This window comes from Pseudocercospora fijiensis (genome assembly GCF_000340215.1).
Source record: "Pseudocercospora fijiensis CIRAD86 unplaced genomic scaffold MYCFIscaffold_1, whole genome shotgun sequence".
NCBI lineage: Eukaryota > Fungi > Ascomycota > Dothideomycetes > Mycosphaerellales > Mycosphaerellaceae > Pseudocercospora > Pseudocercospora fijiensis.
This window is the reverse complement of record NW_006921532.1, coordinates 870,728-883,288: the sequence shown is the minus strand read 5'-3', so window position 1 is coordinate 883,288 and position 12,561 is coordinate 870,728. Positions and strand designations below refer to the sequence as shown.

General features: G+C 51.8%; 3 protein-coding genes across 3 annotated transcripts; 2 read left to right on the top strand and 1 right to left on the bottom strand.

Annotated features, from left to right (window-relative positions):
- Positions 1–1,591: 1,591 nt before the first annotated feature.
- On the top strand, positions 1,592–4,204 carry MYCFIDRAFT_191743 (uncharacterized protein; the record flags this gene model as incomplete). Its single annotated transcript, XM_007922569.1, has 1 exon — positions 1,592–4,204. One exon carries the CDS (start codon positions 1,592–1,594, stop codon positions 4,202–4,204), a length of 2,613 nt encoding a protein of 870 aa, XP_007920760.1.
- A 181-nt stretch (positions 4,205–4,385) lies between these two features.
- On the bottom strand, positions 4,386–7,288 carry MYCFIDRAFT_89000 (uncharacterized protein; the record flags this gene model as incomplete). Its single annotated transcript, XM_007922568.1, has 3 exons — positions 4,386–6,626; positions 6,690–6,833; positions 6,911–7,288. 3 exons carry the CDS (start codon positions 7,286–7,288, stop codon positions 4,614–4,616), a joined length of 2,535 nt encoding a protein of 844 aa, XP_007920759.1. The 3' UTR covers positions 4,386–4,613.
- Positions 7,289–7,544: 256 nt separating this feature from the next.
- MYCFIDRAFT_147918 (uncharacterized protein) lies at positions 7,545–12,183 on the top strand (the record flags this gene model as incomplete). The annotated part of the gene is made up of 2 exons (XM_007922567.1): positions 7,545–10,624; positions 10,680–12,183. 2 exons carry the CDS (start codon positions 7,545–7,547, stop codon positions 11,056–11,058), a joined length of 3,459 nt encoding a protein of 1,152 aa, XP_007920758.1. The 3' UTR covers positions 11,059–12,183.
- Positions 12,184–12,561: the final 378 nt, after the last annotated feature.

Sequence of the window (12,561 nt, the reverse complement as noted above, 5' to 3'; positions counted from 1 at the left end):
TACTGTTTTCCCTATCTTAGTTGTCTATTCTTTTTATATTTCTAGCTTCTTTTTGTCCTACTCTTATACTATAAATAGCTTAATTACCCCTTTACCTTCGTTCCTAGCCCTAATTACCTCTTTGACTATAATTCTTTCTACAATCTCTTTCCCTATAAGTCCTTAGATTTCCTTTTGCTCCTATAGGTCCGTAATATAGACTCTAACTACTATCCTTAGGGGTTTTAGCGCCTCCTAACTAGCTACTACTGCCTAGGTACGGTAGTTTAGACTTGTCTCCTATTGTTTCTTCGTAATCTTTGCTACGACTATATTAGCTACCTTTATAATTACGTAGTTTGCCTAGTTATAGATTGCTTTTAGTCCTCTAAGGAGTTCTGAGATTATTATCCTATATACCCTCTTAGGGGTTCTTCTATCTTCCGCCTTTAGCACCTCTTCTGCCCTAGTATATAGTGCTTTCTATTCGTCCTCCCTTCCTTCTTAACTGTCTTCCCTTCGTCTCTAATTATTCGCTGCTATTTTTTTATACCTAGTATATTAGCTCCCCTATATAGGTTGTCTATATCTCCTTGTTACTATATAGTAATATAGTAATTACTATATAGCGGCATTATATAAGCAATAATAATAACGATAGGCTACTTAGTAATAGTACTACTAGTCGCTTATATAGCTAGTAGGAAGGCCGCTTTATTACTAGGTACTATAGCAATAGCACTATTAGTCTACTTAGTAATAGTAGTATACTAGCTAGCAATAGTAGTATACCAGCTAGTAATAGCAGTATGCTAGCTAGTAATAGTACTATTAGCTAATTTAGTTTATTTAGTAGTAGTAGTATACTAGTTAGCAACTAAGAGACTAGTATAAGCTAGTATATATAGCATCGCGTAGTTATAAGGCGGTAGGTCGCAATCCGCTTAGACCTAAGTAGATAGCTAATAACTAATAATACCTTTAATCTTACTATACTACTAATTTGCTAACAAACTTTAGCTTTATAGCTGCTAGTAGCAGTATTGTAGTAGTTGCCTAGCTAGCGGGGCCTATAGCGACGCGATTATCCGCTTCTATACGCGATTTTATATAGAACAGCCGATCTCGTAATCTCGGGTTATGCTAGGGCTCGGGCGGGTAGCTAGGGCTCGGGGAATCCTCGAGGGGCATATATACCGCGATTTAGCGAGATAGCGGACGGCGGTAATCCCTGAAAACGGGATCTAACTGGTCAAAGCTAGCGTACTGCCTAAAGGAATTATCCGTACCTTTAAAAAGTTCACGTCTAACGCTTTCAAGCTAGCTGCCGTTTACGGGGATTACCCCCGTCCGCCATCTCGCTTAATCGCAGTGTACAATGTGCATCGTCTGCCAAGGCGCAGGGCGTGGTGGTCGTCCAGACAACCGGGCCGCTTGCTTGTGCGGTACACAGCGAAAACTTCCAACGTCACACCTTACCGCCAGAGCACACACGCCAATCGTGACGGGGCCTCGTGGACGGCCTACCCTTGACCACATCGTCGCGCTACCACTCCTGCTACTACCACCGCATATTAGAAGGAGCCTGGAAAGCCCGCCCATTCGCGCAACAATGGCGCGGCGCAGCTCAGCGCGCCTTGCAAACCGCAAGTCAACAACACCCAAGCGTGTTTCCCTGTCCCACGATGCGCCCACCACTCGAACTCCGCGCACTGTACCGGCGAAACTCTCATCGCTGCAGGAGAGTGACGAGATGCCAGGCGCATTCCCCGACTCGCCCTCGATGGTCAGCTATCCAGACCTGAAGCAGAGTCTGCCGCAGTCCATGTCGACACCCCGCAAAGGCACGCCGATCAAGCCCAGCGAGCAAGAGATGCACCCGCAGCTACATCATCAGACGACCGCAAAGCCACGAGAGGAAGCTCGCCATCTTGGCTTCTCGAGCATGCCACCACATACCGAGCCGCCCAAGCAGAAGGGCCCTCTTGCCGCACTGCAAGCAACTCCTAGCAGGACGCGCAACCTCGAAAACGATCTCAAGTCTCCTGCCTTCCACTTCACATTTCGTCGCGAGCACTCGCTGGAGCTGAGTCCAGAGGCTAAGACGCTCATGAACGAGCAGCGGGAGAAGGCGGCTTTGATCAGAGAGCAAATGCTTTCCAGCGGCGAAGGCGTACAGAGCATCGACCAGATGGTGGCGGCGCGTAGGATCGCTCAACCGAAGGGCCGATTCTCCCAGGCACATTTGAAAGAATTCGAGAAAATGGAGTCAATTGCTGGTCATGCCAGTGCCTTCCGCGCAGATCCATCGCGTCTTAAGGCGGTCACCGAGAAGAGAGATGAGACGAAGTCGCTCAAGCGAAGCCCTTCCAAGGCGAGACTGGACGAACCAGATACGCCTTCATCACGACCTACCTCACGTGAAGGTCCAAAGCCGACGCCAAGCTTCAAAGGCAGTGGCCTGCCACGCTCGACTTCTACAAAAGATCTCAAGAGTGCCGTGGCAGCTGCGCCACGTTCGCCCACTAAGCGAATTAAGCGTGCAGAGACTGACGATGTGTCGGCTAATCGCCCACCATCGAGTGAGAGCGACAAGTCATTGCCGTCCACGCCTAAGCAGCTTCAGTCGAAAGCAAGCGCACCGAATCTTGCAGCGCTTACGACACCAACACAGGCTTCCCTCGCCCGTGCTGCCAGTGTCAAGTCTACGAAGACAAGCAAAATCCCAGCTCCTCAGCTCTCGCTGGCAAAGCTTTCAGCCGCAGCACCTATCGCTATGCCTGCAGCGATTCAGTCCACGCCAATCAAAGCAGCCCCAGCTGAGCAGAAGACAGCGACTCCTCTGCTCGCCAAGTCCCCGTCAAAAGCGTCTCTCTTTGCCACCAAGCCGACCGTGACTGCTCCAGTCGAGCAGCCAAGCTCAATGATGAGTGCAGCTCTCGCTCGGTCACCAATTAAGAGTGGTATGTCTAAGAGAATGGGAGCAGAACAGAACGCCGAAGAGATGCCCAAGGAAAAGCCTGTTCCATTCCTGTCCAGATCACCAGTCAAAGCAGCAGTCAGTCAGGCTTCCAAGGAAGAGTCATCACATGAGCAAAATACAACAACTCCATTCTTGGCGCGATCTCCCACCAAGCTTCCCATGGCGTCGGCACCGGTCACGGAAACTCCTGACAAGAGCGCTTCGAGCAAATTGATGGGCCGCTTCAACTTGCTCCGTCAGTCACCGATGAAGTCTATCTTGAGAACGCCACAGCGTCTGTACTCTGAAGATCCTGCAAAGGTCGCAGCAGGCACTCACCTTGCAACTCCGCCGGGCCAGCGAGCTGCCGATCTGAACAAGACCTTGCCAGCTGCTCCACATACTGCGAGCCATACATCCAAGAAGGTTGACTTTTCGTCGTCCACAAAAGCGCGCGATCTGAAATCACAAGAGCGTCAATCTTCTGAGTCTAAGACACCTACGCCTTCCCCTAAGAGTGAACGTACTGTCAGTATGGTGCCACAGCCGGAGCCGGAGGCAGTCTCCAATGCACCCGCATACCCAACATTACCACTTGAGGTGCCGACCTACGATCGGATGCCATCGCTCTCTCCATCTCCGCAGAAGCGCCGACAAACAGCTGGACCGCAGGATTTCACGTTCCGCGCCGATCACCACGGCATCATCTTCGGACAGTCACCCAATGCTCCAGCTTCTGAGGCTCAGCGACAGCGTCCTTCGACTATTCGCCACGTCTCAGCCGATGTCGTTCCATCTCCCGCTCCAATTACAGGCAGCAAGAAGCGCAAGTTCGCGTTCGAAAACCATGCTGCGACTGCTTCCAAAGACGAAATCGTCTCTCCAGCTCAAGGCACGAAGAAGCGCAAATTCGAGTTTGAAAACAAGATGGCTGCCGCTAACGCAGACTCTGATGTCGAGATAACGTCCGATAAGGAGAATACTCCAGCGCTTCCAGAGGCGGAGGAACAGGAAGAAGAAGAAGAGCATAGACCTGCCAAGCGAGCGAAGACATCCGCACCTTCTCCGAAGATGACGACTATCAAAAAGCCTTCCGCGGCGACTGCACCCACAGCAGCTTCTGCCGCACGTCGCACTACTCTCGGTGTCAAGCCGAAAGGAGCGAAGACCACCAGTCCTGTGAAGAAGACCACTGCTCGTTCTGGCACAACTATCAGCCAGAGTCGGCTTGCTGCGCTTTCTCAGCCGAAAAAGCGGAATTAGGAAGGACGGTATTGGAAGAGTGATGGTGTCGAGTTACGTTTCATGACTATGAAAAGAGCGCTTTGTTTGGGATTGTGAAGGACAGAAGGCTGGGAGGAGGAGGAGGAATTGCGTGGTTTGGGATGAGTTGAATACGTCTTGTCAGGCATAAATTACTGGATGAAAGGGAAATGCCAGTACTACTACTACTACACTTGTGATTTTAGCATATTAGCATGGTGTTGGTGGACGGATAAACTGGAAGGACAGAACAGAACAGAACAGAACATTGTATATCTTAGTCGAAACAAGCATTTTCGTATGCATGCATGCAGAAGGAGACAGAATGAATGTATAGATAGTATGGAACGAACAAAAAAAAGTACGTGAGTCACTCACTCACTCACTTCATTTCGAACAACCGTCTTCATCAGACTACTTCCCACCTCGCCAACCTCCCCACCCCCTGTCCCGAATTCCTCACAATACAAATCTTCCCGCCATCTCTCTTCACATCCTCCCCCTCCTCCTCCTCCCCCACCACTCTTTCCCACAAAATACTCCCCACCCCCGTCCCCCTCCCTTCCGCAAGATTCAAATTCCTATTCCCCATCGTCACGAAACCTATCAGATCTTCCTCGCCGGGTACGGTCGGGTAATTTTCTGCTCCGGCTCGTGCGGGTTCGAGGAGGGATTGGGCTAGATTACGATGGAGGATGTGAGGTGGGGCGTTTTTGGGGAGGGGAGGGGGGTTTGGTTTTTGGCGGTGCAGGAGGGAGAGCCAGGAGGTTCGTAAGGTGGGGTTTTTGGAGGGGAGGCGGTAGATTCGGGCGTTGGGTTGGGGGGTGCCTTTTGAGAGGGAGGTTAGGGAGATTGTTGTTAGGGGGTTTGGGGGGAGGGGGGTTTTTGATTGTGGGTGTGGGAGGTAGGTGAGGGTTGGTGGTTCGATGGATGGTGGAGCGTTTGGTTTGTCGTTTTTGCCGTCCTTGGCGCCTTCTTTCGTGTCTGCTTCGGAAATTTGCGGAGGACCGTTGATCAGGCGCTCCCAGTCACATGCCCAGCCAGATCCTATTTCTCCTTTCTTGCCGTTTGCGAGCTTGACGGCATCCCAGTTGACGCGCTTGCTCTTTGGCCGTCGCCTCCATTCATCTTCGCGTTTCTTTCGTTCTTGTATCTCCCACTCCCATCCAGCTTTGGTGCCAGGAAAGTCACCAGGAAACCAAGGCCGTCCAGCCTCAAAGCACAGTTGACGCTTCTCATCCAATCCGCCAAATCGAGGCTGACCACCTGTCGATAATGGGTAGTAGATGATACCATACCAGATCGGCTGTACTGCTTTCCAGGGCAGTAGTACAACCCACGATCCTTGTCTTCGGTCTCCACCTGAAGCTGAATAGATTATGGTTGGTATTCTGGGATCGGTGGCTACTGCCTCCGGATACTGGCCAGGTGCTGCTAAGGACTTTCGTCGATTGATTGCCTTTTGACTGGGCAGGCTCGAGCTTGCAGCAACACGCGCGCGTCGGTCAAGCAAGGAGAACGGTGTAGAAGGTGCATCGACTGGCCACGAAGCCGTGAGCTCAAGCAATTTCATTTGCTCTTCTGCTGTGCTTGGAAGCTTGATCGTGCGTGGAGGGTGATGTAGTCTTGAGTCCTGCACGTTCAGACCTAAGACAACATTCTTAGGTATCAACGAGACGTCCGTGAGTCCAGCCAAAGAGCTCCAAACCTTCTCAGCACTTCCGCTGGGATATCCGGAAGAACCTTCTTCGTGCGGTGAAGGCCGGAGAGCACTTAAAAGCGCTTCGGTCGCTCCAGGACCTGTCACCTCAATGCTACCGATCTCGTAGCGAAGATCTTCAACCGTAATTGATGGCTTTGCAACTTTGCTGAGTCGAAGTATCTCCTCCCATAGCTGTAGAAATGCAGATGGATGCACCCGCAACAAGACCTTCCTCTTTCGCTTCGACAAGTCTTCGATTTCAGCTGTCGATTCAGGCGAAGGGGACCATATCACAGTCACGGGTGCGATCGGTCTATGCGGTGCTTCGCGCTCGAACACAAAACCATCCCATGCTCTACTGCCAGTGCGCCACTTCTCTCCATCCCTAGTCCAAAGATTTTCATCGACATTCAAAGCTTTCAGCAAGCCTTCGATACTTCTTTGCTGGCCTTCCAGACCAATAGTGGACATGTAGCTCACATCCCAAGCTATCGCGCCACGATCATTGGCGGCTCGATGCGTCGGTCTATAACATTTCGCCGTCGGAGTTAGAGGAATGGCGAAGCGCCACAAAGGCTCTTTTGGAGATGTCATGCGGGCTCTTTTAGCATGGAACATGTGAGTCGGCAGCCAAGTCTTATTCATTTGTCGTTTTCGAAACTTCGCTTTAGGCGTGGGTGCTTCCGCGAGTTTTGCCTTCTTGACTTTCGGCGCTCGTGCCTTGATCGCAGTGCCTTCGACCACCTTTTCTTCATTCGCTTGATCAATAGGCCTGACAGTGACCTTCTCATCGCTATCTTTCTTGCTCGCTTTTCGTTGGGCCGCTCCCAGCGCCCTGAGCTTCTTGGCTGTTTCCATGCGCAGTCGCATATGTCTTGTAGGCTTTCTTCTCCTAGCAGTCACTGTCGGAGTATTGTCTGCCACCATCTAGCTCAGATGTCAGCGATCAGCTCTAGCTAGCCATTTGATATCCATCCTCAGCCCAGATCAAAGGCATAACATACCTCCACCTTGGCGCGCTTCTGCAGGCGCTTTGGGACTCTCTTAGCATTGTGACTCGCCGTTCTTCTCCTCAGCTCTTTGGGTACTTGCTGGAAAGCACGTGTAGTTAGAGCCTTTTTGCTCCTGGCCATACCCTCTTCCAGAGCTCGAATCTCATACTCTCTCGCCTTGACGAACTTGTCCACGTCCAGCTCTCCATTCTTGAAGGCCTCCGAAGATGTCTGACTAGCAAGTGCCCGCGCATCTCGCTGCTTCGCTCTATGATCGGCCTTCGGCCGCTTGTTATCGCTCTTGGAGTTGGATGTATTCGTGGGCGGTTCTTTGCGCTTTTTCGAGGCATTATTTGTCGGCGCTGTCTTGGGCAGGTTTGGAGGCGCCATCTTGTCGCATTCATACACCCTGTATTATGCAGTGGCATCTGCGACTACATATTTCCCTTCCCTTCCTGGATGGTCGAATATTTGACCAGCACTTTGCTTGTGCATAGTGAGAATGTGTATGTAAATGTGGTGCCCTGTCATTTTAAACTTTTGACCGCGCCCGCATCGAGAACGCGCTTCTACGCGTCTCTCCCACTTCGACCTCGACCTCACTGCTTGCTTGCCATACGACACCTCCATCCACCTCGACGCGGCCATGTCGTCGTCGTCGACGTCCGCCAGGCCGCACCGGCGTCGCAGAGACGAGTATGAGCAGGAGACAGAAAACACAACCTACGAGACTGCTACCACGTCGCCGGCCAGCAAGCGACAGCGAAGAGACGAAGATATCAGCGACGATGACGATGGCGACGACGACGGCGATGACGACGGCGATGACGACGAGTCTCCAGATGCTCCTCTTCTACCAGACAGCTATCGTCGCTCTCCAAAGGGCAAAGGGCGCGCAATCGACGCGAATGGTGCCTTGGACGCTTCGCAAGAACACAATCCCGGCGCTATTGTTCGTGTCACCATGAAAACCTTCGTCACCTACACTCATGCCGAATTCCTCCCTGGACCCAATCTGAACATGATCATCGGTCCAAATGGTACGGGCAAGAGTACCTTGGTATGTGCCATCTGCCTGGGTCTAGGATGGAAACCAGAACATCTGGGTCGTGCGAAAGATGTGACCGAATTCGTCAAGCATGGCGCCAAAGAAGCCACGATCGAGATTGAGCTCAAGGCCGATACCGACATTCATCCCGAAAACCCTGTCATCACCTGCATAATTACCAGAGACGGTGGTAAAGGCGACGACAAGAAGACGACGTTCAAGATCAACGGCAGAAAGTCAACTCGCAAGGCCGTACTAGAATTAGTCAAGAAGAATTATTCCATCCAGGTCGACAATCTCTGTCAGTTCTTGCCTCAAGACAGGGTAGTTGAATTTGCCGCTCTGTCTCCTGTTGATCTGCTCGTCCAGACCCAAAGGGCTGCCGCGGATCCATACATGTCTGAATGGCATGAGCAGCTCAAGACCATGCGCAAGGAACAACGAGAGAAGCAGGCTGATAATCAGAATTTGCTCGGGACATTGAAGGATATGGAAAGCCGTCAGAGGAGGCAAGCCGAAGACGTGGAGAAATTCCGTGAAAAAGAAGCACTTCGAGATCGACTGAACGCACTAGAGAAGATGAAACCTGTCGCCGAGTATTCTCACATTCGCAAACAGCGTGGTGAGGCAAAGGAGAGGAGGAAGGCGGCCGACAAGGAGTTCAAGGCATTGGAACGCAGAATGGAGCCTAATTTTGCAGCCATGAACGCAAAGGACGCCTACCGAAAGCAGCTCGACAGAGTGGTCACGCACCGATCGAAACTGGTAGAGCAGACAGAAAGGAGACTGGGCGACGAACAGGGCAAATTGAGGGACTTAGGCGACCAAATCCGGCAGTGCACAGAAGAGTTGCACACTGAGACAGAGAGAGTCAAGAAGGACAAGGCCACTGTCCTTCGTCTTCAGCCTGATCTTAATAGGCTCAGAGCGGAGAAAGACAAGCCTCCTCCAGAGTTCGACTTCGAAGCCTTGAGCGACAAGATCAAAGACCTGTCAGATCGTATCAAAGAAATCGACAAGGAGGAAGACGAGCCCAAAGACCAAATAAGGAGTCTGGGTGAGCAGGGAAGACAACGCCAGGAAATGATCAAAGCGGAGCAGGCCAAGCGTGTGCACCTACAATCCCAAGCTGGCAAAATGAGTAGTCAAATCCAAAGACATTCGACTCAGTCGGCCAAGTTATGGGACTGGTTGCAAGACAATCGAGAGCAATTCTCTGGAAATGTCTTTGGACCGGCTATCGTTGAGTGCTCTGTCAAAGACAAGCGTCATGCGGGCATGATTGAAGCAATCATTGGTCCAGGCGACTTGAAAGCTTTTACGGTGGTCAACAAACCGGACTTCATTAAGCTCACCGACCACGGCTTCAAGACCATGAAACTTTGGGACTTGGCGGTTCAATCCGGAGCAAAGCCCTTGTCAGAATTTGAACATCCCTTGTCGGACGAACAGCTAAAGAGCCTTGGCCTTGAAGGGTGGGTTCAGGATCTCCTGGAAGGCCCAGAAGCCGTCTTGGCCATGCTTTGCAGCAATAAGAATCTGCACAAGATACCATATGGCACGTCGGACAATATCAGTGATGAAAAATTCGAAGCCATCAAGCGTGCGGGCATTATGGCATGGGTGACACCCAAAAAGACGTGGACTGTTGCCCGTCGCTACAGTCACGATTCTATCAGAGTCTCGTCTTTTGGTCCTGCCAGATTGCTCACAGACGCTCCGGTCAATACTCAGGCCGAGGAGGAAATTGGAAGAAAGATTTCCGAATTACAGGATGAGATCCGGCAGATCACTGAGGAGATGCAAGGCGTCAAGGCTCGAGCTTCACAATTGCAGCGGGAAAAGAAGCAGCTCGAAGGTGAACGTGACGACTTGAAGAAGGAAAAGGAAGACAAGCAGAAAAGGGTGGCCATGTGGCAGGGACTTGACACCAAAATCGCCAATTCCGAACAGAAGATTGAAGACGCACAAGCGGCAGTCCAGGCAGGATACGGCAAGGTTTCGGCCATCAAAGACAAGGAACTAGATCTGCTTTTCAAGAAAGGACAGCGGGCACTGGATTATTCCCGGCTGCTTGAGTCTCTTCGGAGATTACACGAGCAGCTGTTCGAGGCAGAAATCATTCGCATAGAGGCAGAGTCCGATTACGAGCAACTGAAAGCGCAGAACGAGGAGGAGCGAACACAGCTAGCCGAACGTCAGGCAGAGGTCGCGCGATTAGTCACGGTGGAGGAACAATTGCAGCGCGCCGGGCAAGCGCTCGTGGAGAGGATTCAACAGCTTTCAAGCGACCTCACAGCCGAGGAGGATGAGGTTCGACAAGAAATCAACGGCAAATCACCAGAAGACCTCGCTGCAATGATAGAGCAGCAGAAAGCCAGGCTAGAAATGGTAGGCCATACTGGTGGCCAGAACCTGCTCAAGGAGTACGAGGATCGTGAGCGGAAGATCGAGCAGAAGCGTGCCCAGCTCAGCACACTCGAGAGCGATCTTGAAGAGCTCGATGCGAAGATCACTGAAATTCGCAACCGCTGGGAGCCAGAACTCGACGGGCTCATCGCGTCAATTTCGGAAGCCTTTTTCGAAAACTTCGCTCGTGTCCAGTGCGCCGGTGAGGTCGCTGTCCACAAAGACGAAGACTTCGAGCAATGGGCCATACAGATCAAAGTCAAGTTCAGGTACGTCCCACTTCCTTTCCCTGCGATCAAACTTCACAACTAACACGTGTCACAGGGAAAATGAATCGCTCTCCATCCTCGACTCCCATCGGCAATCCGGCGGCGAACGCGCCGTCTCTACAATCTTCTACCTCATGGCCCTGCAATCCCTCGCTCGAGCACCTTTCCGTGTTGTCGATGAGATCAACCAGGGTATGGATCCTCGTAACGAGCGTCTCGTGCACTCACGTATGGTCGACATTGCTTGCGCGGAGCACACGAGCCAGTACTTCCTCATCACGCCGAAATTGTTGAATGGTTTGAAGTATCATAAGAATATGAAGGTGCATTGTATTGCGAGCGGAGAGTATATGCCTGATTCAAAGGAGGAGAACCGTTTGGGGACTTTTGAGGAGATGGCGATGAAGGCGCTCGCTATTAGGAATGCGGCTTGATGTACGATTGAAGAGAACTGGCTGGATTGTATGGTTTGCCCTTCTCTTGCCCTCACGCTTGTAGGTATGTGATTATCAGTATGTCTTTGACGTAGATGAATGTCCAATTCGCTTTGTGAGGAACTCTGGTGCAATCAAAGGAACTGAACGAGCATTTGAACGTCTCGAGCTCGCACACGCACATACACTCAAACCTGCCCTGCCCTGCCCGCTCGCTCGCTCGTCAAGGAGTGTACGAAAGTCGCGATGCATGACTTGTCAGCCATCTCCGTTTCAGCCCCTTCCTTCCTGGTTGAACGGCAGGCACAACACGCACGCACCTTCTACAACGCATTCTTCGAACTGATCCTGCACTGCACCTGCTTATTACTTCTTGCTCTCCTCCCTATGCTGTGTCTTTTCAAATTCTAATAATGCTCGTGCGGGAGTTTGTTCGAGTGACAGACATGGCAGCGCGCTCTGCTCGAGTCGTTCCGCACTAGTGCCTGCATTTTGGCTGACTGTGGCGCATCACGATCTTCGATTTGGCATGAACGTCAGAAAGAGCAAAGAAGGCCCGAAAAGCTCGCCATATACCATTCTTTTGCTCAGCGGCGCGGAATTCCAAATCCGCCGGCCGGCACAACATGAGGCTTCGCTGATGGATGAAGGGAACGCATGTTCGCGGGTGCAGATCAGTCTTGTCAAAGAGCCTGGAGGCGAAAGTTCGTGCTGTCCAACTCCATTATTCACTCGTCACGACTTGATGATGATCAGCACACCTCGTCCGTCTGATGAAGTGAAACCTGGAGGCTGAAGTGTCGTCGCTCTGACTGTAAGGGTATCCCTGGCACGCATCCAACGGACTGCACTCCGTAATGTGCAACGAGCGCCCATGTCTCAGCTTCACCACGTGCTATGCTCATTCATCCCATCCCATGCTGCACCAGCTGGCGAGCACGCCTGGCGGGTGCGCTAGGACGGCGGCGAATAGTAGGTTTTCGATGCAAGATGGATGTTGCCCTCGACCAAGATCTATACACGCCTCTTGTGGCAAGAGAGTCGGTCGTACGCCTGAAGGATCAGGCCCCCTGATCCGGAAGAAACCTTCTGGCCAGACAGATGTCACGAAATCGCGTCTTTGGCGCATCCTTCGTTTGGCCAAACCGGCGTCTGTTCTGCTATTGATGACATGGGCTGGAATAATGGAGAAGGTCTACTGTATACAGCTCCACGAATGCCCTGCTCTTCTGTTCCCTGCCCTGCATGCGCGAAAGCCACAGAATGTAGTACCTGGTTTCCGTACGGCGTGGCGGTTGGCGCTTTGACCCGGCGTGCGCCAGATCTGAAATCTTAACGCTACCTCGCTGATGAATCTCGTGAAGCGTAACTTACGTCTCGTCACGACCATCACGGCAGCTCTGTTGCACATCTTCTCAACCTAGCTCCCTCCACACTCCAGAGGGCAAAAATTCCGGCTGCCAGGTCCACATCAGCAACCTTTGCACATCCTCCGACAGCATA